This window comes from Eschrichtius robustus, chromosome 5 (assembly GCF_028021215.1).
Source record: "Eschrichtius robustus isolate mEscRob2 chromosome 5, mEscRob2.pri, whole genome shotgun sequence".
NCBI classification, from domain to species: Eukaryota; Metazoa; Chordata; class Mammalia; order Artiodactyla; family Eschrichtiidae; genus Eschrichtius; species Eschrichtius robustus.
In genome coordinates this window covers 55,038,160-55,059,152 of record NC_090828.1, presented here as the reverse complement: position 1 = coordinate 55,059,152, position 20,993 = coordinate 55,038,160, and the positions used below count along the sequence as shown (strand labels likewise).

The window sequence follows — 20,993 nt, the reverse complement described above, 5'->3', positions numbered from 1 at the left end:
TAATACCTTTAGGTGGAGGCTCAATCTTTTTGGAAACAGCAACGTGAATTTTCTCTTCGATAACAGTTTTCTTTTGTACCTCAGGGACTTTAAAAAAATGTACATTTTAGTTCCTGGTATGCCATACTGTGGGTGGTATTGCAATTTACAAAGAATATTGAAATACAAATTAAAACAGACAAATGTGAAATGAAAAGATGACAAAGATTCACAAGGAGACAGAGATAACTACATAATCACAAATTAGATAAGAAGAGGGATAAAAATCCATCTGAAGCCCTTCCATTTGAGCCCCATATTCAAATTTGCCTTATACCTGTGACTGACACCTCCTCCTCCTCTGTGTGAGAAGCAACGAACATCTTTTCTTGTGAAATAACCATCTTCTTTGTATGTACAGCAGGTACTTTAAAGAGAGTATTTCACATTAGTATTTCTTTTTCCAGTTCAAGACATCAGATCAAATACATGGCTTGTTTAGACACAGAATGAGTGGGTTAATATGATAGCTTGAGAACAAATTCAGTATTGACAAGAAAACAAATCACGTTTTGATCTATAGGGACAAACAATCCATGCAGCCTTTATCAAACATTATTAAATGGGAATCAAATAGACACAACTTCTTCACACGTGATGTGGTGCTTTCCCAAATCCATTAGGGTTTATTCATATAAATGAGGAGATGAGGAATATTATATGGAATGGAATGCATGGCACGGTAAAGTTAGAAGACTACTGATTAAACACAAATCCTTCTTTAATTAAAAAAAAATTATGTAATTTTAAAGTGATACTAAAAACAAAGATAATGTTATGATTTACTTAAATTATATAAATGTGCAACATAAAATGTATATAATATAATATATATAATATGTCTTTATTTTGGTGATTTCAGATTTGTGAGTTGTTCAGTAATACATGTATACATATTCATACACATAAATAAAAATGTTTAAAACTTGTAGCTGAAAGACAAAGATGTATACCTTTCACTTCAATAACTTCTTCCTGCACTGGAGTCCGAGAAGGTTTTTGTGGAACAATCTTCTTTGAAACTTCGGGTACTTAAAAATATGTACAAATATATTTGTATTGTGAAGAATATTGTTTTGCACAAAATTTTAAAATATCTTAGTTTAGATGACTATATAAATAACTAACATGTGACTATATATCAGTAAACAATTACTTGTGTACATGGTACTAGAAATGTTTTAAATGATAATACCTTTGGTGACTTGAACTTCTTCCATTCTTCGAGAAGTCTTTTCAATTTTTTCAACTACGGGCTTCTTTACAACTGCAAGCATTTTAAAAAAATTGCAGTACTTTTAGAATTTCTATTAAAATAGTCTCTCTCTTTTTCTCTCATTTTTTAAAGAGAGGCAAGTTTGTTGCACTGAACTTTAAGTACAAGCTTCTGTACTTCAAGTATTTTGGTTATTTTTTATTTTATATTTACCACAACAATCTTTTTATCATCATTTTATGTTTGAATTAAATGAAGTAGGTAGATATTCTTAGCAAAAAAATCACTGATACAATGAAGCTTCCAGAAGAAGTTGTGCCTATTGGATTGAACTGGTGATTCATACATTTTTTGCCCAGCAAGCCATGATAATGACGTTGATGATGTGATCTATTTAAATAATTCCAATTACATACCTTTAGGAGGTGGTACTTCTTTCTTTTCCGGTACTTTTGCTGGAATTTTCCTCTCACGTGATTCTTTAACAAAAACACAGTAATAAGGGGTGCTTGAATAGGTTAAGTTCTAATAGATTGTATCAATTGGCAAATGATATAAGTTAACAATCATATACAACTGTGTAAATTATTGTATTTGGGGTCTTTATTGCTAACAGGATTACTCATGCTGGATTTAGAAGCAGGATCAAGCAGAGATGCAGTGAGGCAGTGAAACTAAAACTTGAACCTCTGCATTAGAAAGGAGCACTCAGAATTCAGTCTTAGTAATACGATTAAATGATTCAATTTACAATATCAAAGCATGAAAGTAACTCTGAAGAAAATGATGCTTTTAAAGATTCTAAAGATTTCTAACTTTAAAAAATGGAAATGGTCATTTCACCTATTTCATATCCATTGCAAATCAGGTTAATAACCTTGAAAATATAAAGAACTGAGCAAAAAATGAGGAAAAGAGAAAAAAGTCACCCAATTAATACACACCTTCATAAGCCTCCTTTTGAACTTGGATGACTTCTCTTTCTTGGTAAGCCTCCTCCCACTCTTCCTCCCCTTCCTCATAACCTTCTTCCCTTTCATAGTATTCTTGCCCTTCTTCAAAATCTTCTTCCCATTCCTCATGAACCTCCCTTTTAGCTTCTACATGGGTCTCTTCATAGTCTTCATCTGGTTCCTCATAGTAAGGTTCTTCATATGGCTCCGTGTATGGTTCTACCTCTAGTTCGTCATAAGGTTCTTCCAAAGATTCTATGTAAACTTTCTTCTCCTCGTAGTCTGCTTGCTTTTTCTCATACACAGCTTCTTTTTCTTTCTGAACCTCTTTCTCTCTGGTTATGGTCATTATTTTCACTTCTTCAGCCTTGGAGGATACATCAATCACTTCAGGAGCTAAAATAAATAAATAAATTAATTTAAAAAGATAATATTAGCATGTTAATTATATCCATACAATTACTTCACGAAATGAAAGTCTATGTAGTCAAGTAATACCAGTATCTGAGATCTCAGCCTTATATTGATAATTTACGTTTTCTTTGTGTTGGTTCTGTTTAAATTTTTGTTCATTATGGAACACAGTCAGGAGGGTCAAGAGACACTCTACTCTTAACCTGAGGATTTTTCTGGTGTGAACAAAATGGCATTCAGTAAATATTATCCAATGAACACATCTTCCATTGTTTCATGGGAGCTCCAGTTTGTAAAACCCTTAGTTTTTTTTTCCCCATGGAATATCTTAATATTTGATCATTTTGTGGAATTTATTTTTAATATTTCTGCAGTTACTTAAATTCCAAACTATTCTTTCAAAAACAGTACTAATTTTAAGCTATATTTTTGACTATCGAATATAACTCTTTAGTCAGTTTGATAAAGACAATATTTAAAATCATGTAACCAAATCAATTAGTTGCTTTCATATGACAACTTTAAAAATATTAAGGCTAACATTATTCATATGATCCTTAACATTTGTGTTAGCTACAGTTGAAACAATAAGGGATCCCCTCCCTTTCTAGCCCTCACCACTTCTTTCCCTGAGTCCACTGCACTGAGGCTGCATAAACATTTGCCTGGGTTTTTCTTTCCCGGAATTCGACCAGTATGAAGTAGCCATCATTTCCACTGCTAATTTTACTGTAGCAGAGGAGACTTTACAACTTTATAATAAGTTGGAAGCCTGATACATAAAATAAGAATACAACGCAGAGATGCAAATCTCAGAAATAAATAGAATAAAATATTTCATTTACCTTCTGCTGGAATTAAGGCAGTAGGAGGTGGGGGCTTCTTGGCAACCTCTGGAAATTTGAAAACGTAAAATACATGTTTATCTTTAGACTATAAGTTTTTTAATGCTTACTAATCCTGTACACCCTTGTTAGCCATTTGTATGATCTGTGACTACTACTCATATATCAAATGCTTTTATAAGATCCAAATTTAGCTCACCAGAAATGCTACGTAATGCCATGTTAACGAAAACGCAGGAAGGCTGAAATTTTATTCTAGTTTATGTTGATTTAAAACAATTTAAATTAACATGAAACATAAAGAGAATATTCGGTATGTCTGATGCTAAAAATAATGCATGTTTAATTTTTTCAGTGATTAACAATAAAGTTTGGGAAATAGCCATGCTTTTTTGAGATTCTTCTTATTCTATAACATCTCACAAATGACCACAAAAAAAAAGTCTCAGTGAATCGTGCCCTATGCTCCTGGATTCTCCTTTTTTTTAGGAGGTTGCTGTACTTTAATCTTAGCCAGATGGATAAAACTATTTGCTTAAATTTAGTTATCCCATCTCCTTCCTAAAAATTTTCCAGGATATAATAAAAATTTAAAGTAACTAAATTGATCCCCCTGCAAAAAGTTTTTTTTTTTTTTCCCTGCAAGCATTGACATTTAGCTCAGGTGAACCAGGAAGGGTGCTGAGTTGGGCTGAAGCAGCCACTTAAAATTAGTGCCAGCCCTTGACCTTCTGTTGGTGTGACTTGATCAAGATCAGCTGTTGGACCAGAGGGCAGTGCCTTCTTTAAATCACTATCCAGAGATAATGAGAACTCTCTGGTGTTGCCATTGGGTGCCATGGGTAGACATAGGCACAGGAGGATAGGGGAGGAAAAAAAGGGGAAAAGAAAGAAAGTTGAGAGAGAAAGTGAGGACTGAATCAAAAAAGAGGGTGAGGGTGAGTAAAGGAAGAGGTACCATTTTGTGAATTCACACTCTTAACCTTCCTCTATCCTCCACTATTTGGGATTTAAATTTTTTAACCAAGAGAAAAGCAGTAAGACTGAATTTTGATTAATTATAATACCTTTAGGTGGTGGTGCCTCTTCTTTGGGCTTTGCGACAACTTTTTTAGCATCTTTCTTCACAGCTTTTTTGGCCACTAAAAAATGAGATGTCAGATGTAAATTTTACTAAAATATTTTCATGAAACTGGGACGTTTATTGAAATTTTTTTAAAAATTTATTTAATTTATTTATTTTTGGCTGTGTTGGGTCTTCATTGCTGTGCAAAGGCTTTGTCTAGTTGTGGTGCTCGGGCTTCTCCTTGCGGTGGCTTCTCTTATTGAGGAGCACGGGCTCTAGGCCCGCGGGCTCAGTAGTTGTAGCACACGGGCATAATTGCTCCGCAGTATGTGGGATCTTCCCGGACCAGGGATTGAACCCATGTCCCCTGCATTGGCAGGCAGATTCTTAACCACTGCACCACAAGGGAAGCCCTGAAATATATATATATATATTTTAATATGTTTTGATGGTAACAAGAGATTCTGCACATTATTGCAAGATATCTGTTTCGGAAAGATCTTGGACTAGAAAGCAGAACAATTTTTTTGGAGGGAGATAGAATATGAAGGGTGATCTTACATCTTCACTGATTTTATGCCTGCTTAAAGTTTTCAAACATCTAGAGTAGACCCAAGTGATATCATAAATAGAAGAGGTACACCTTTTCATCTTCATTTCACTTAGGTAAGAACACTTTATATTTTTCAGGAAAAAGAATAACAAGTGAATTAGTAAAATTAAAGTCCCACCTATGCTACATTGTGGAAGTTTTCTTTTGTCATTGCTGACATTATACCTTGATCCTGGCCCCTGATCGTAACTTGATTATGGCTCCTAGTATTCATGAATAAATAACACTTCTGAATTTTTAAAATATGATTTAATTTCTCAAGTTTCCCAGTGGGCACTCAAACTTAAGTCATGTTGACACTAACACTCAAATCATAAATCATTCATTAAGATAAATTATTATTCCTGACAACAAATATAAGTGGAAATCTATTTTATGATTTTTGATTCTTATTCATTTTTGCTATCATAAGTAGGTGAAATATAGTTAATTATGTTCATATAAATTATAAAAATGCTTTTCTTTGTTATTGAGATTGTAGTAGTCATAAAACTGGAAGTGTTTTTTGTTTTGTTTTTTTAACTGAATTTCCCCTGAGGCTGGCTGAAAACTAGCTCAAGCTTTTGACGCCAATTGTAGTAGATATTAGGGAACTAGCATGTCAAACCATGGAAACTACTACAGTTATGGTGGCTTGGCTTTGGAAAAATGTGACTTTGACATGCAGAATTTTTTCCTGATGATGCTGGGAGAATTCTGACAGCAATTCTGAACTCCCCAGAACTCTAGAGAGTCCCAGGCAGTCTGTTGGCTGATTAGTTGAGCAGTTTGGGGGCACAAATAGTATAATTTATCTACTGAAATATTTGAGAAGGACAATTTCCTGGCACACTCATGAGTTTATTGGAGAGCTCTTTCCTTGGCTTTAAAAAAAAAAAAAATCAAAGATATTCCAAATCATATTTTTATAACAAAATAATGAATTTTAGCGTAGTTAACAGTGTAATTGGGAAAAAACACAAACTATAATTTTAAATCTGACTATACACTAGTATTTTTTATTTCTGTAAGCTTCACTAGAATTTGACTGTATCATTTTATTGCTTTATGTAGTAGTTAGGAAAATATGAAATGTGAAATCAGTTTGCCATTAATGCTTAAGTGATTCCTTTAAAATAAAAATTTTAATATTAAGCATCATATTTTTTTTTCTGATGATTTTCAGACTTTTAGGCACATGTCTTACATATTTAGTTAATACTTAAAGAGCATATAATTTACATTTTGAAAGGCAATTCAAACTGCTGACCACTAGAGGGCCAACATGTTGCATTAAACGACATTTTCCAGGTCTGTAATAGTTCTATATTTTGACATTTAGGTAGATAACATATAATACCTTCAATACGTTTTGCTGGTGGTTTCTTTTCTTCAGGTGATGGTAGCAACAGGGGGATGGGAGGAACCGCTGTAGGAGGAATTTCTGAAGAAAATAAATGCCATCATAAGTAACATATTTTGGTTTCTTATTTTGTGTGAAATATGATGAAAAGTCTCATGCATTTCTTTCAGTACTTCAAAGGTGTTATAGCAGCAATTCAACAATCAGAACAAACAAAATTAGCATCTATTTATAATTGTAACTACTCTTTTGCTTTGATTTTTAATTACACAGTGAAGAATATGATGAGAAAGAATTTGTTCTTGCTATATGCTATGGTTTGGCATTGGTAACTTCCTAGTGGTAGGATACTGCAGCTTCAAGCCCAGGGGTCATGGTGCTGGATCTTACCTTCTGGTGGTACTGCCCTGATAGGCATGGTTGGAATTGGAACTCTCGAGTCGGGAATATCTGAAAAGGGACATTTAATAATGATAAGCACCGAGAGACTGAAAACACAGATATTTATTAGACAACTAAGATGTGTTTGATTGTCAGGCATTTCCAACAGCAGAATTTAACATATAGAAACAAAGATATTAAGATTCTTTTGTAGGCAGCCACACATGCAACTTTATTCCCTGTGAAAATTTGTTCTACGGCCAAACTTGATCCTAGATATCAGCTGAATGTGACCTCATTATCTCTAATTTTCCAAACTCACAAAGCCTAACATTGGTATTATTTTACTGAAAATAATTTTACTGAATAATATTTTACTGAAAAAAAGAAATAATATTTTTAGACATGTTAGTTTGGCTTCTATCATTTACAAAATTACACTGAATGTATTGTAAGGATTGATTCTTTTTTTTTTTTTTTTAACTTACCAGGAGGCTTCATCTCAAGTTTGATTTCTGCAAAAGAAAAAAAATGATATTTTTTAAAATTTAGAATTGCCTTGGTAGGCTACTTTGTTTCCAAGATTGCACTGTGATTTGAATGGGGTGTTTTCTGACCTTTGGTTGTTAAGTACAGCTCTGCTGTGCTTCTTGCTTCACCTCTGGGCTCCAGTCGAGCAATTACTGAATAGACACCTAAGGAAAAAATCATGAAACGTTTGCTTTCTGATATGTTTGTAAATAATGCTTCTTTATTTAAATATAGTATTTATTTATATTTCTCTTTCCTAAAAAAGTAATCTAGATAGAACTACAGAGTATAAGCGTAAACTAGAGTAGAAATAAATAAAACAGGCAAAGTTGAAATTATATAGTCACAGGGACGCTGTCAATTAAGTTACCTTCGTCATCTGGGGTCACGTTGTGGATGGTCATATAATGGCAGCGACCGTCATTCCTGAAGTTGTATTTCTGGCTCTCGGTCAGTTCTGTTGGTCCTTTGTACCACGTTACAATGGCATCATCGAAGGACACTTCGCACTCGAAGGTGGCAGACTGATGCTCACTCACCACAATGTTCTGTATGCGCTTCGTAAACTGAATTGGTTCAGCTGTTTAAGTACAAAAAGAGTTCAAATTTAGATTGTTTGGGGAGGAATTTCTTCCACTGTGCTTTCCCCCACAGATGTTTAAAGTCTCTTATCTTTTTATCCGATTGGAAAATAGCAGAAAAAGGCTGAGAAGATAAAACAAGAAGAAAGTGCACTTCTTCGCATTAGTAACAAAAAATTATCCCAGTACTTAAGTGTATTCCTACAGGATCAATGTGGGAAAGTTTAAAGAAATCCCTGAAAGTCCTTACAATATTTACATGAAGGCAATAGTCAAGGGTGCTTATAACCCAAAAGTAAAACTTAAACTTTAAAAATGTTAGTGAAATGGGGGCTTCAAAATAAAGGGAACATAAACTTAAATTTTTACTGTATACTTCTCATTCCCCTTTGAAATTCTTTCTTTCCTCTGTAAAATAATTCTGCTATTCAGGATCTAGAATTGTTTAGTTTTTGGCTTGTATAACTTTCCCTGTTAAAATAATTTCAAACTCAGTAGGAAATCTGCACTTCTAAATTTCAAAGGATTCATTTTGAAGAGTTCTGAAACCTGCTTTGCAAGCACACGTGGGCAGGCATGAAGTCCACCCACTGGGAATGGCAGGGTATGTAGCAAGGGAATAGGCTGGCGTGGAGGTCCTTCTGCAAAATTTTATCTGGAAGGCTGGAATTCAACGTACAGCAGTATCATGAATAGCTTAGATGTCATATGTACTCTGGTGAGCTTTTCTTTGAAGGATCATATAAAAGGAGGGAATTATTTAAAAAATAAGTGGTTTCAACTGGATCCTTTAAATGAAAAACGATTTAAAATTTCTGAACTTTAAAATACAACCAGGCCTTGATATCCACTGTAAAGCAAGTCAGAGATGTTGAAATGCTTATGTAAATAAGTCACATAGTTATTTCAACAGCTATAAATGGCTATGTCTGGAAGTAGAGCCCATGATTAGAGCCAAATGTTGCTGAATACAGTCTAAAGGTGTAGGTCTTTAGGAAATAAATATTGTTGCTCCTAAGTCCTGGGATTCCACTTCATTTCAGAGATTCAGAGGTTGGAATATGATCTTCCTATGAAATAATTATTTTTGAAAAATAGCTGCTAATCACACATCACATATGTTGTTAATTTTATCTATAAAGTTTCATACAGATAGAGTCAAATTGATTCCTGTAAACAAAATGTCAGCTCCTAGCCAAGATCCTCAAGACACATAGCCATGAAATCTGGTCCTTTCTAAGATTTATTTCTAGAATTCAAAATCATAGATGTGAGAATTATGGCATTTAATAGAATTGTAAAAAATTACTGAATTTAGCATAATTATGAAATTTAACAGAAATAAGTGTTAGAAAGTCAAGTCATGGTTTAGACTGAAATCTACTTCAGGTCAAAAAGAACTATGCAACAGAATCGGCACTTATGTGAATACTTCCGTTTTGATTTCAAATGGATTTTGAGACGTGAGTGAATGCTATGAGTATGTGTGTTGGGAAATGAGACCACACAAGCGCTTTAAGATACATGTGATGGCAGGGTTGCAGGGGTCCTGCACAACATTTGCCACTGACCGATGCTGTGATAACTCCAGCCACAGTCTTTCACCCACCTTCAATTCTGAGCTCTGCTGAAGTTTCAAGGTCTTCGTATTTGCAGGTGTACTGACCCTGGTCCTCTGCTCGCACATCTGCAATGGTCAGCTTATGGACTTTGTGCTCCACTTCTGTTTTATATCTACCTTGGGGTTTAACGATTCTGCCATTTCTGAACCATTCAGATTTTACATTTGGCACAGAAAACTGGCAAGTCATGGTACAAGTCTGGCCTTCTTTCAAAGTAACATCCTGAAGATGCCGTTCCCAGGCAGGCTCTGTGGGTATGATACAATATACATTTTGTACGATATCACATGTGATGTACTCAGTAGTAAATTCATCTCACAAGTTTTTTAAAAATAATAAAACTCTTTTTCCTTACCAATTACAGTTAGTTTAGCACTAGCGATGTGTGGACCACACACCAATCTATAATTGCCCTGATCTTTAAGTTGACAGTTTTTGACTCTGAGTGTATGTTGATCACCATCAATGCTTATTTCAAATTTATCACTGGGTTCCAGTTTTTCAGTCCCTTTGTACCATGAAAGCTTGATTTCTGGATAATTAATCTTAATGTCAATTTCAAACACAGCATCATTATCTTTCAAAACTGTCTGATTTTCAATGTCCTTGATCAAAGTGACAGGCTAGGAGAATAAAGAATTAAAATGCATTAGTCACTCCTTCCCTTGTAATTCCCAATAATAATTTGTTCATTTTGTGATCAGCATAATTCATTTTACCTCTGTCTGTGACAGCCTTTGCTGAATAAATGATACAAGTTCCTCAAATTCCTTTTCTTCCTTCTCTGACTTCTCTACTTCCTCAATTTCCTAGGGAGAAAAAAAGCATAAGTATTACATATGGAATAAAATTTGAATTAGAGGACGAATGATTATATTTAACTTCCATTTTTGATGCTGCTTAGGTTATATTAACTGATCTTATACAACTGTAGGGTTCTGGAAACTCAACAGGTGTATGTTAGATGTTTCAAGTGTGAATTTTTAAAGATGATACTATATACAAAAGATCATACCAATCTATGTGTCTCTTCTACTTGACTTTGCTTTAGCATTTCAAATGCTTGAAGAAGACCCCGGAAGTCAGTGATTCCATACATGCGGGCATATTTTTCATATTCTTTTGGATCAATATTTTTGAGAAGTTCCATGATATCAATTTCCTCTTCTTCCCCAGCTCCTTTCTTTAAGGCTGGAGTCCTAAATGAAATAAGAAATAAACGTGAATCACCTGTCTTCTACTTATTTTGAATTGTCTATCATCATTCAAAGATTATAAATGTAATAAAATTTTTTTCACAAAGGAATAGTTTTGTGTCCTTTATTTAAGAACTACTAATTTTACCATGTTAACTGTGAAACAAACAAACAAACAAAATTGTGGGTTTGGAGGTGGAGTGGATTAAGATCAGACTATAGTCACAAAGTATGGAAATTTGATCAAAGAGTTTAAGAAAGGATAACAAAAATATTTTTGTAAGCTTTACAACAAAAGAGGCTAATGAAAGAATTATAAGGAAAAATAATAATAGCCATGGAAAGCATCAATAAAGAATACATATATCATGAGGAAAATATGTAGAAATTAAATGCTGATTAATTGATTAACAGTGATGTTGAAACATAATTGGTTTTGAAATTATTGGCAATTATGGAAAATGTTTAAAATGGTTGATCTAGAAAGCCATTCAGAGCAAGAGAAATTACACATAGAAACAAAAATTTCACGCCTAGACACACAGGTTTCTCTACAGGCCATTTCCTTAGTTCAAAATTTTAATAAAAATTCATCTCATTCTCAAAATTTTCTCAAGATTATTCAGAAATTGATGTTAATGCACCACTAACTTCCACTCAAATACTGTGTATTTGCTTATCTGTTTCTGTTAAAATGTCTATATGCTAATGTTCTTTCACAATCTGAATCTTGGAGGGGATGGTCCATGAATGGAACATTACCATGCATGGTATTTTATTGAACTTACTTTTTCAGCATTGCTCTAAGATCTCCTTCAATTTTCTCTTGTTTCTTCCTTTCATCCACCTGTAGATTAACATTACTTTCAATTTCACCATGCTTGTTAAACGCGACACATCGGTATAATCCAGAATCAGTTTTTGTGGTGCCTCTGATCTCCAGCTTTGCTTCACCGCCTTTCTGGTGGATAAAAATTCGACCTCCTTGGCTTAATTGTCTCCACTTCCCTTTTGTCCACTTAACATCTGGAACTGGATCACCTCCAACTTTCGCGATGAATGTTGCAGTGGTTTCTAAGGAACAATGAAAACAAATCAATAAAAATTTAATTTTCCAAAACCAGTGTTTCTGAAATGAAATCAGCAGTAAAATGTACACGATAGATGAAGATGTAATTTTCAGGAAGTACTTACTTTCTACAACTCTCATACTCTGAGGTTCTGATATGAAGAAGAGTTTTCCATCTACTGCTGCTTTCTTAGCTGCTGGGACGGCAGCTGGTTTGTCTAAAAAAACACGTTTACATGTTTTTTTTTAAAAATCACAATTACCTTCAAATTGTAATAAATAATTTCCTTTGAAAAACAGGCTTTAAGAATTTGGCAATGTCACAAATATTACACACTCTATATGAGAGTGGATTATAGAAGACAAAGCAGTTTCATAGACATTTATAACTAGTTGTAGCCATTACATGCAGATTGAACTGCAATCACATTAATAGCATCAAGTTTTATATTTCTCAACTTGGTTTTATTATACAGATTTCCTTTAGGGATATGATATCAGGCTACCTTATGTCACATTATTATAGGATCATTTTTGGAACTCCACTTAGTTACATCCTTTTGGATATGGTGAAGAAAAGGTCAAGAAGTATGATGGTGAACTTGGGGTACTTTCAGAAAATTTGTATGGAAATTATTGCCACTAAATGACCTAATATTTCAATTATAATAAGGTGACTATAAATTGCAAAGGAGCAGTAACTGATAATTCTAAAAATCTAATTCCATTCTTACTTAAATTGTAATAAGCAAATAAGCAAATAAACACAAGCAGTTGACTTAATCCAAATAATAGTTTTGAGGTGTCTGTACCTTTAATGGTCACTTTTGATTTGGAAGTGTCACTTCCAGCCACGTTTGAAGCTTTACACACATAATCTCCCGCATCTGCTTTAGCCACATCCTTGAGTTCCAGCACAGCAGTCCCATTAGCAAAGCTGAAGCTGCATCTGTCTGAGGGCTTTATTTCCCTGCCAGCCTTCAACCACTGGATCCTGATCGGTTCTGATCCCTGGACGTGGCAGCTAAGCTTCAAGGATTCTCCTTCACTAACTGTTACTGGAGTAAGGTGCTGATCAAACACAGGTGGCTTCTTAGGTGCTAGAATTAGAAAGGGATTTTCATGAGGCACATAAAAACAAAAAAATATTAAACTCCAGAAAAGAAACAAGTTTTGCCTCTAACAGGTAGCACTGGTTGCTATAATAGAACTGAATCATGTGCCTTTGTCTCTGAAAGCAATAGTTACATGTGTCGGATTTTATAAATAGAAAAAGGTTTAAAAACAAGCAAAGAACAGATGCCATGCTGCCCATGAATTACCCAAGCATCTGTGTTTTGCAAACATTAGTCACTGCAAACACTGCCCTGGCCGTTCCTATAAATTTCGATGTCATATAGAACCGTTGATTCTCTCAAACCTGCGTGCAGCTGTATTTTCACTGAACCCTGAAAACGAAGGGCCTATTGGAGAACTCTGCTCATGATATACAATGTTTGCTACCCTCTGGGAAAGAAAGCCAACATTTGAGTAACCATGAGCCCACATGTTAATATGTGATTTTCTCTTATGATCATCTTTAGCTATTATATGCAGCTACAGTAGCATTTAAAATCCAACCTTTGCCCAAAGGAATGAGGCGTTGAAGCTCAGTGCTCAACTGAAAACCAGTGAAGAAGATATCAGTAACATGATGGGAAGGCCATGTATAGCTTGGTGTTATGTAATGATTTTATTGAACGGTTCTGAGACCTACATGTAAGGAAAATAAGCAATATTCATGATTGCAAAGATGAAAACTTCTGATATCTATTCATTTTTAAACTCTATGGATAAAAAGCCTCAGAATTCTATAGAAAGTATTTATCTACTCAATGTAAAACCATCATGAATGTAAAAAAGCCACCGCTAAGCACACATTCTTCATTTAACTAAATGTTTTTAAAATCAAACGCATTTAAGTACTATTAAGTGAGTGATGAAATTAGAATTATAAAAAGTTAACTCAATGATATTAGCTTATTAGTAACATTAATCTATTGATGATATTAACCTACTGTCTGTGCACCCTGACATGGCCAGCTAGATCATCAGAGTTGGTAATTAACTCCCACCTGTTCAAGGAAGTTAGACTGTAAAGTGATTTTGATGAACTGCCTCATAATTATATGGATGAAACAAATGGGACCTAATGAAACTTAAAAGCTTTTGCACAGCAAAGGAAAACATAAACAAGATGAAAAGACAACCCTCAGAATGGGAGAAAATATTTGCAAATGACCAAATGACAAAGGATTAATCTCCGAAATTTACAAGCAGCTCATGCAGCTCAATATCAAAAAAACAAACAACCCAATCCAAAAATGGGCAGAAGACCTAAATAGACATTTCTCCAAAGAAGATCTACAGATTGCCAACAAACACATGAAAGGACGCTCAACATCACTAATCATTAGAGAAATGCAAATCAAAACTACAGTGAGGTATCACCTCACACCAGTCAGAATGGCCATCATCAAAAAATCTACAAACAATAAATGCTGGAGAGGGTGTGGAAAAAAGGGAACCCTCTTGCACTGTTGGTGGGAATGTAAATTGATACAGCCACTATGGAGAACAGTATGGAGGTTCCTTAAAGAACTAAAAACAGAACTACCATACGACCCAGCAATGCCACTACTGGGCATATACCCTGAGAAAACCATATTTCAAAAAGAGTCATGTATCACAATGTTCATTGCAGCTTTATGTACAATAGCCAGGACATGGAAGCAACCTAAGTGTCCGTCAACAGATGAATGGATAAAGAAGGTGTGGCACATATATACAATGGAATATTACTCAGCCATAAAAGGAAACGAAATTGAGTTATTTGTAGTGAGGTGGATGGACCTAGAGTCTGTCATACAGAGTGAAGTAAGTCAGAAAGAGAAAACAAATACCATATGCTAACACATATATATGGAATCTAAAAAAAAAAAAAAAAAAAAAAGTTCTGACAAACCTAGGGGCAGGACGGGAATAAAGACGCAGACATAGAGAATGGACTTGAGGACACGGGGAGGGGGAAGGGTAAGCTGGGACAAAGTGACAGAGTGGCATGGGCATATATACACTACCAAATGTAAAATAGATAGCTAGTGGGAAGCAGATACATAGCACAGGGAGATCAGCTTGGTGCTTTGTGACCACCTAGAGGTTTGGGATAGGGAGGGTGGGAGGGAGACACAAGAGGGAGGAGATATGGGGATATATATATGTGTATAGCTGATTCACTTTGTTATAAAGCAGAAACTAACACACCATTGTAAAGCAATTATACTCCAATAAAGATGTTAAGAAAAAAAAAAAAGAAAAAAAGTTATATGGATGAAGCCATTATGGTTAGAGGATCAGATTGAGAAGATCTCCTTAAACAATACAGTCTATTTCTTTGCCTCAAGCTATGACTGTGTATTCATAATGATATGCAACATCTTTCCACCCATTTTTTTTTCTTTCTGAGCAAATTTTACCCTTTTGTATGAGGTTAATATTCATTTACGGGCTAAAAGCTTTGGGCAATATATGTCAGACAATAATCCTTTAGAAATATCCTTAGAAAAGAAAATGTTTCAGAATGTGATAGAACTCAAAATAAGCAAAGGTAATGCAATATTCCATGATGAAAATTTTAAAAAATTTCAAAACAAATGTGCTTCATAAAAATTTATATGTCACTTATGTATGAATTTCAAAATAGACTTAGACTTCTAACTACCTGACAGAATTTCGAGATGTGATTTACAAGCTAAGGTACAGTCCATTTATTATATGACACCTACTTTCCTGGGCCACGTAATTAAATTACAACTAATATATATGTTTTAGTGAACATATGTGGAATTGTGGCAAGCCAATTAAATAATATATATTCATATCTGTTATAACTTACTTGGTCGAGATGTCAGAAGAAACACACACGGCTGTCTAATAGGCAGTAAAGAAAAACACATCATGCCAGGGGCTCTGAAGGTGACTTACCTTTGATGACGACTGAAGATGTACACAGAGCAGAGCCTGCATCATTCGACACTTTGCACGTGTACAAACCAGCGTCGTCCATGCCTGCCTTCTTGACTTGCAGCAGAAGTGTGTTGTTCTTGAATGTGATTTCACAGTTAGACGTTGGATGGATCTCTACGTTATTTTTGTACCAAGCGACAGAAATAGGCTGGGAACCAGCAACAAGGCCCTCGAGTTTGAAAGAGTTCCTTTCTGTTTCTTCTACTGTCTCCGAGAGTTTTTTAGTGAAACTTGGTGGGATTAGCCGCTCTGTAAGAAAGTTCAAGGGTATATGAAGTGGAATCCAGAAGTAGGTTATTAATAGGAGGCTTTTCAAGAAAGAAAAGTCATACTTTAAGTTCAAAGTCAATGCTGACCAACTGAATACAGCATATCAGTGTAATGTTCCTAAACAATTTGGCCTCCTTCCACAAGCTTAGTTTATTTTTAAATATAAAAAAAATTTTAATTTTACATTGGCATATAGTTGATTTACAATGTTGTGGGTTTTTTTTCTTTTATTTTCACAAGCTTATTTTAAACTGTTCTCTGATTTATGGGATGGACGATAAGAATAACTTATGGTCATTTACAGAACCAGATATTTGTAAAAAAAAAAAAAAAAAAAAGAAAAAAGTGGGGAGGGAAGGAGTGGTCTTAGGGTTATGTAGGATGTATAAAAACTTAGAGAAATACAGATTTTAAAAGATCACTTTTTCTCTAGAGAAACTTATTTCTTCTGAAACATTTTTATGTCAGTGGTTTAAAAATGTGCTACATTTTATCCGTCCTAATAAAACCGCACCCTTAGGATGTGATATTCAAAGATACCTTTTATATTGAGCTGAGCCGTGCAGGAGTCCTCTCCCACTTCATTGACAGCATAGCACGTATACTGTCCAGAGTCTCCTTTGTCTACTTTCAGGATTGTCAGGTGCGCGCTGTTTTCCAAATAACTAATCTGATAGTTTCTGCCACTTTGGATCTCTCTGTTGTCTTTGGCCCAGGTGACCTTTATTGGTTGCGTCCCCGTCACATGGCACTCAAAGTCCGCACTGTCTCCCACCACAGCATCCACAGGGGCAAGAGGGATGTCAAAGAAGGGCGGGTTCTTCCCCTCTGAGAGGAGAGCAGAAAGACAAGGTTTCAGGCTCCATACCTGACCATCCCAGTTCACACAAATCCTCCTCCCCTAATTTCAAATTTGGTTATAAAAAATTTAATTACAGAAGTAGAAATTTAAGAATCCACAGACCTGTGAGAATGAGTCTGGCATTGGAAGAAGCAGAACCTATAGGATTTGTAGCTGTGCAAGAATACTGGCCTGCAGAACTCCGATCTGTTTGAAAAATATTGAGAGTGGCTACATTATCTAAAAATGATGTTTGTACATTGGGGCCATCTTTCAACGGCTTGCCATCTTTAAACCAAGACACCGAGATAGGTTCTGATCCACTGACAGCACACTCAAAAACAACTGGCAGCCCGACCGTTTCTTGAACATCTCTCAACTGTCGAGAAAACGACGGTGGAAGTTTTTCCTCTGTAGGAATGGAATTAAAGTAATGAATACTTCTGGACATTTTGAATTTACTGAATATTCTTCTCACAATTATTGTTATATAAATAATGGGATTCCTATAAAAATATCAGGAGGTATTCACATATCTTGAATTAACTTGGACTCAAAGAAAAGCAGGTAAATTTCTGGAGCAAAAGTTTTACTTTGATGCCACGCTGACGCATGGTAGGTGTAAAAATATGTAAGCCAACAGAGAAACTGATTGGCTTAAGGTACATCTCCGGCATGTAGCAGATTCTCTTACTTTTTAAGACTGCTTTCTAGCAATCTGCATGAGACACCCATGGGTGGAATTTTAAAAAATAGGGTTACTCATTTTTCTGAAAGATTTAATTACAGAGACAAATGGTGACATGATCCTTCCAAATGAAGATTTAGTCATTTTATCGCTCTCTGTAAAGGCGACCAAAAAAGATAAACTGCTAATTTGTAGGCAGAACTACTTAAGCAGAAAGTTTTGCATTTGGAAGGATTTTCCTAAAAAGAAGATCCTCGCCAGATATTTTAAATCTTGTTCAAAAGAAACACATTCATTCACTTAAAAAATATTGCAATCACCTTGAACAGTCAGGAAAGTTGATGAAGAAACTTCTCCCACACTGTTTTCAGCCCTGCAGATATATTCTCCACTGTCATTACTATCAACCTGGTTGAAAACCAGTGTAGCAACATTGTTCCTAAAATGCATTTTGTAGGTAGTCGTGGGTCTCAATTTCGTGTCTCCTTTATACCAGGACACCCCAATTTCAGGGGTCCCAGCAAGTTGGCATTGCAAAGAGGCAGAATCTCCAACGGTCACCTTCACAGGCTCCAACTGCTTGACAAAATATGGCGGTTCTGCAGCCAAGAGAGATAACCAGTCATGAAGGAGACATGCCAGGATGGTTATTTGTATATAAAGATACGAACGTGCAATCATAACAAACCTAGTATCAGGATTTGTGCTGAACAGGAGTCTTTCCCGGAAGCATTTTCAATGTAGCAGTTGTACTGTCCTGCATCCTCCAGTGTGCTGCTTGGAATTTCCAGGATTGCAGATTTTTCAGTTGTGGTTATATTACACCTCTGAGAAGGAGTTATATTTGTGCCATTTTTCTTCCATGTAACTGAAATGGGAAGAGTTCCAGTATACGTGCCCTCTAGGATCAGGGGTTTTCCTTTCTCTAGGCTGTAATCATTGAGCTTCTTCACAAATTTGGCTGGGGCTGTAGCAGGCAAATTGAAAACATGAAATAAAGCACATACACACACAGATACAGGCACACCTATTACTTCATGTATATTAATTGTAAAAACGCAGAATGGCAGTCAAACAAACCTTTTACATATAGATGTGTTGTACAAGAAGCTTTGCCAGCTTCATTACTAACGATGCAGGTATATTCTCCACTTTGTGAGGTATCTACATCAAACAGCTCCAGTTCAGCGACTGAATCCTCCAAAGACACATTACATCTGTCCCCTGGTACTAGTTCACTGCTACCCTTGAACCAGCTGACACTGAACGGGGGTGTTCCTTTTACAAGGCTTGTGAAAGTTACATTTGTTCCAGTTAAAACATCCACGGGATCAGGTTTCTGAACAAAAGATGGCGGTTCTAAACAAAAAAGCCCATACCGGAAAAAAGTTTACTACTTTTGAATTTTGATGACAAAAATGTTGAATAAATAATGAAATGCAATTCTATTTTGCTGTATTTTTAGCTGACCTCTCACAGTCAAAGGAGCACTGCACTCTGCAGAACCAGCCACGTTAGTAGCTATACATGTGTAGTCGCCGGCGTCCGACTCTTCCAGCACGTTCACAGTTAAGGTACAAGTGTTATCCGTCAGGGTGGTCTGGTACTTCCTTCCACTGCTGATCTCGTTTCCTTCATGGAACCAGGAGACGGAGATTGGAGGTGATCCATAGACTTTACACTCCATTACCACTGAGGAACCAGATAGACCATTTGTCTCTTTCAATTTTCTCGTGAACGAAGGAGGAACAGTTCGGTCTGAATGTGATAAAAATCAAACAAACAAGGACATCAGTTATAAAATGATTCGAAGAGAGAATTATTGTCTTTTTGATGGAATATGCCTAGATCCATTTGGCTCTTCTGTGAGGATATCACAGAGTTCCCAGTGGGGTCACACCGTGGAAAGCCTTGAGAATCAGTGGACAAGATGTGCTAGGTGACTTATTAGGAATCTTGGTCTCTCTTTGCTGTGAATCATTATGTGGAGAATGACTCCAGCATAAGTGACAGTAGAAGACCACATATCCTTATTCCTTATCCAGGGATTAAGTGTTACTCCTACAACCCTGAATTGTGGGAATTCCTCCAAAAGAAAGGGATAGAACTTTTGGACTTGGTTTTCTTCTAACTCTATAGGTCTACGACCTCTGATTTTGCTGATTCAGAGGATGTCAGACTCATGTCACGCTGTAGAATGTGGAGTTTCTCATACACACATAGGTAAACCGGGAACTATACTATAATAACATTGAAACAGAAGCCCAACCAACCAACCTGAAACATGAACTGAGGCTGTGCAGCTGTCTTTGCCCACAGAGTTTTGCACCTCAAAACTGTACACCCCACTGTCACTGGGGTCCACGTTAATGATCTTAAGGCCAGATAGTTTGTTGAAGAAGCTTATTTTGTATTTGCTATCACTTGTCAGCTCTTTTGCATCCTTAAACCACTTAGTAGTGAGTTCGGGTGTGCCAGTGACCATGCACTCCAAGGTACAGGTGTCTCCCGTGGTCACTTTTATGGATTCTGGCTTTTCCACAATTGCTGCAGGCTCTGGAACGAGATGTAAATTGTATTCAAATGTTAAAATCACATTGAAAAACTAAAGAAGACACAAGTACTGGTAAGTGCGTGCCTCCTATTCATGATGACATTCTATCTGCACTAACCGAGGATGGACACTGTGGCGAAGCACTCTTGCATTCCGGCATCGTTTTTGATCTGACAGGTGTATTTCCCGGCATTGGCTGTTTCCGCTCTTGAAAACTGTAGGGTTGCAATGTTTTCTGAATAAGAGATCCATATGTTGTCACTTTCTCTGACGATCTCCCCCTTGTCTTTGAACCACACCACGGAAATGGGCTCAGTGCCTTCAATAGCAGCCTGAAGCTGAACTTCTTCACCAACGATGGCAGAAATGTCACTGGGCTTCTTCACAAATCTTGGTGGTGCTGATGAAAAAGAGGCAAAATCAGGGATTTAAAATGTGTGGAGCTATGAGTATTTCCCTCAAAGCTATGACTGCTAGGAATCAAACTGGTGATCATGTGTCGTTTCTATTTCTTAAAGAAGAGGCATTTTTGGTGAATGGGAGCAGAGATGCATTAGAGTTTGTACTAAGCAGAAAGAGTCGAACATCTTGGCCTCTCTAGCTTTCTAAATCCAATCAAAACCTATTGGGAAAATTGTCTAAAAGGGTCATTAGTAGGATTTAGAAATGGGATGGGCACTAAATATAAAAGGATTTAGAAAGGAGAC

At 35.9% G+C, this 20,993-nt stretch overlaps 1 protein-coding gene across 5 annotated transcripts in view; it reads right to left on the bottom strand.

Moving 5' to 3' along the window:
* The window catches only part of TTN (titin), a 279,823-nt gene that overhangs the window by 163,208 nt on the left and 95,622 nt on the right, over window positions 1-20,993 (bottom strand). For 2 of the 5 annotated variants that reach the window (XM_068543885.1, XM_068543886.1), the window contains 29 exons: window positions 20,405-20,686; window positions 20,010-20,288; window positions 19,203-19,490; window positions 18,813-19,091; window positions 18,421-18,699; window positions 18,053-18,331; window positions 17,168-17,455; window positions 16,744-17,031; window positions 15,892-16,182; window positions 12,681-12,968; window positions 11,994-12,086; window positions 11,588-11,873; window positions 10,619-10,802; window positions 10,323-10,412; window positions 9,959-10,226; window positions 9,591-9,851; window positions 7,771-7,980; window positions 7,487-7,564; window positions 7,358-7,384; window positions 6,879-6,938; window positions 6,486-6,569; window positions 4,535-4,609; window positions 3,468-3,515; window positions 2,200-2,604; window positions 1,672-1,734; window positions 1,235-1,306; window positions 993-1,070; window positions 317-406; window positions 7-87 (listed from right to left, as the gene is read on the bottom strand). The exons of the other annotated variants lie outside the window; for them this stretch is intronic. In XM_068543885.1, coding sequence (XP_068399986.1) covers window positions 7-87; window positions 317-406; window positions 993-1,070; window positions 1,235-1,306; window positions 1,672-1,734; window positions 2,200-2,604; window positions 3,468-3,515; window positions 4,535-4,609; window positions 6,486-6,569; window positions 6,879-6,938; window positions 7,358-7,384; window positions 7,487-7,564; window positions 7,771-7,980; window positions 9,591-9,851; window positions 9,959-10,226; window positions 10,323-10,412; window positions 10,619-10,802; window positions 11,588-11,873; window positions 11,994-12,086; window positions 12,681-12,968; window positions 15,892-16,182; window positions 16,744-17,031; window positions 17,168-17,455; window positions 18,053-18,331; window positions 18,421-18,699; window positions 18,813-19,091; window positions 19,203-19,490; window positions 20,010-20,288; window positions 20,405-20,686 — 5,394 coding nt within the window. The remainder of the gene's footprint in view (window positions 1-6; window positions 88-316; window positions 407-992; window positions 1,071-1,234; window positions 1,307-1,671; window positions 1,735-2,199; window positions 2,605-3,467; window positions 3,516-4,534; window positions 4,610-6,485; window positions 6,570-6,878; window positions 6,939-7,357; window positions 7,385-7,486; window positions 7,565-7,770; window positions 7,981-9,590; window positions 9,852-9,958; window positions 10,227-10,322; window positions 10,413-10,618; window positions 10,803-11,587; window positions 11,874-11,993; window positions 12,087-12,680; window positions 12,969-15,891; window positions 16,183-16,743; window positions 17,032-17,167; window positions 17,456-18,052; window positions 18,332-18,420; window positions 18,700-18,812; window positions 19,092-19,202; window positions 19,491-20,009; window positions 20,289-20,404; window positions 20,687-20,993) is intronic. 5 annotated transcript variants of the gene reach the window in all.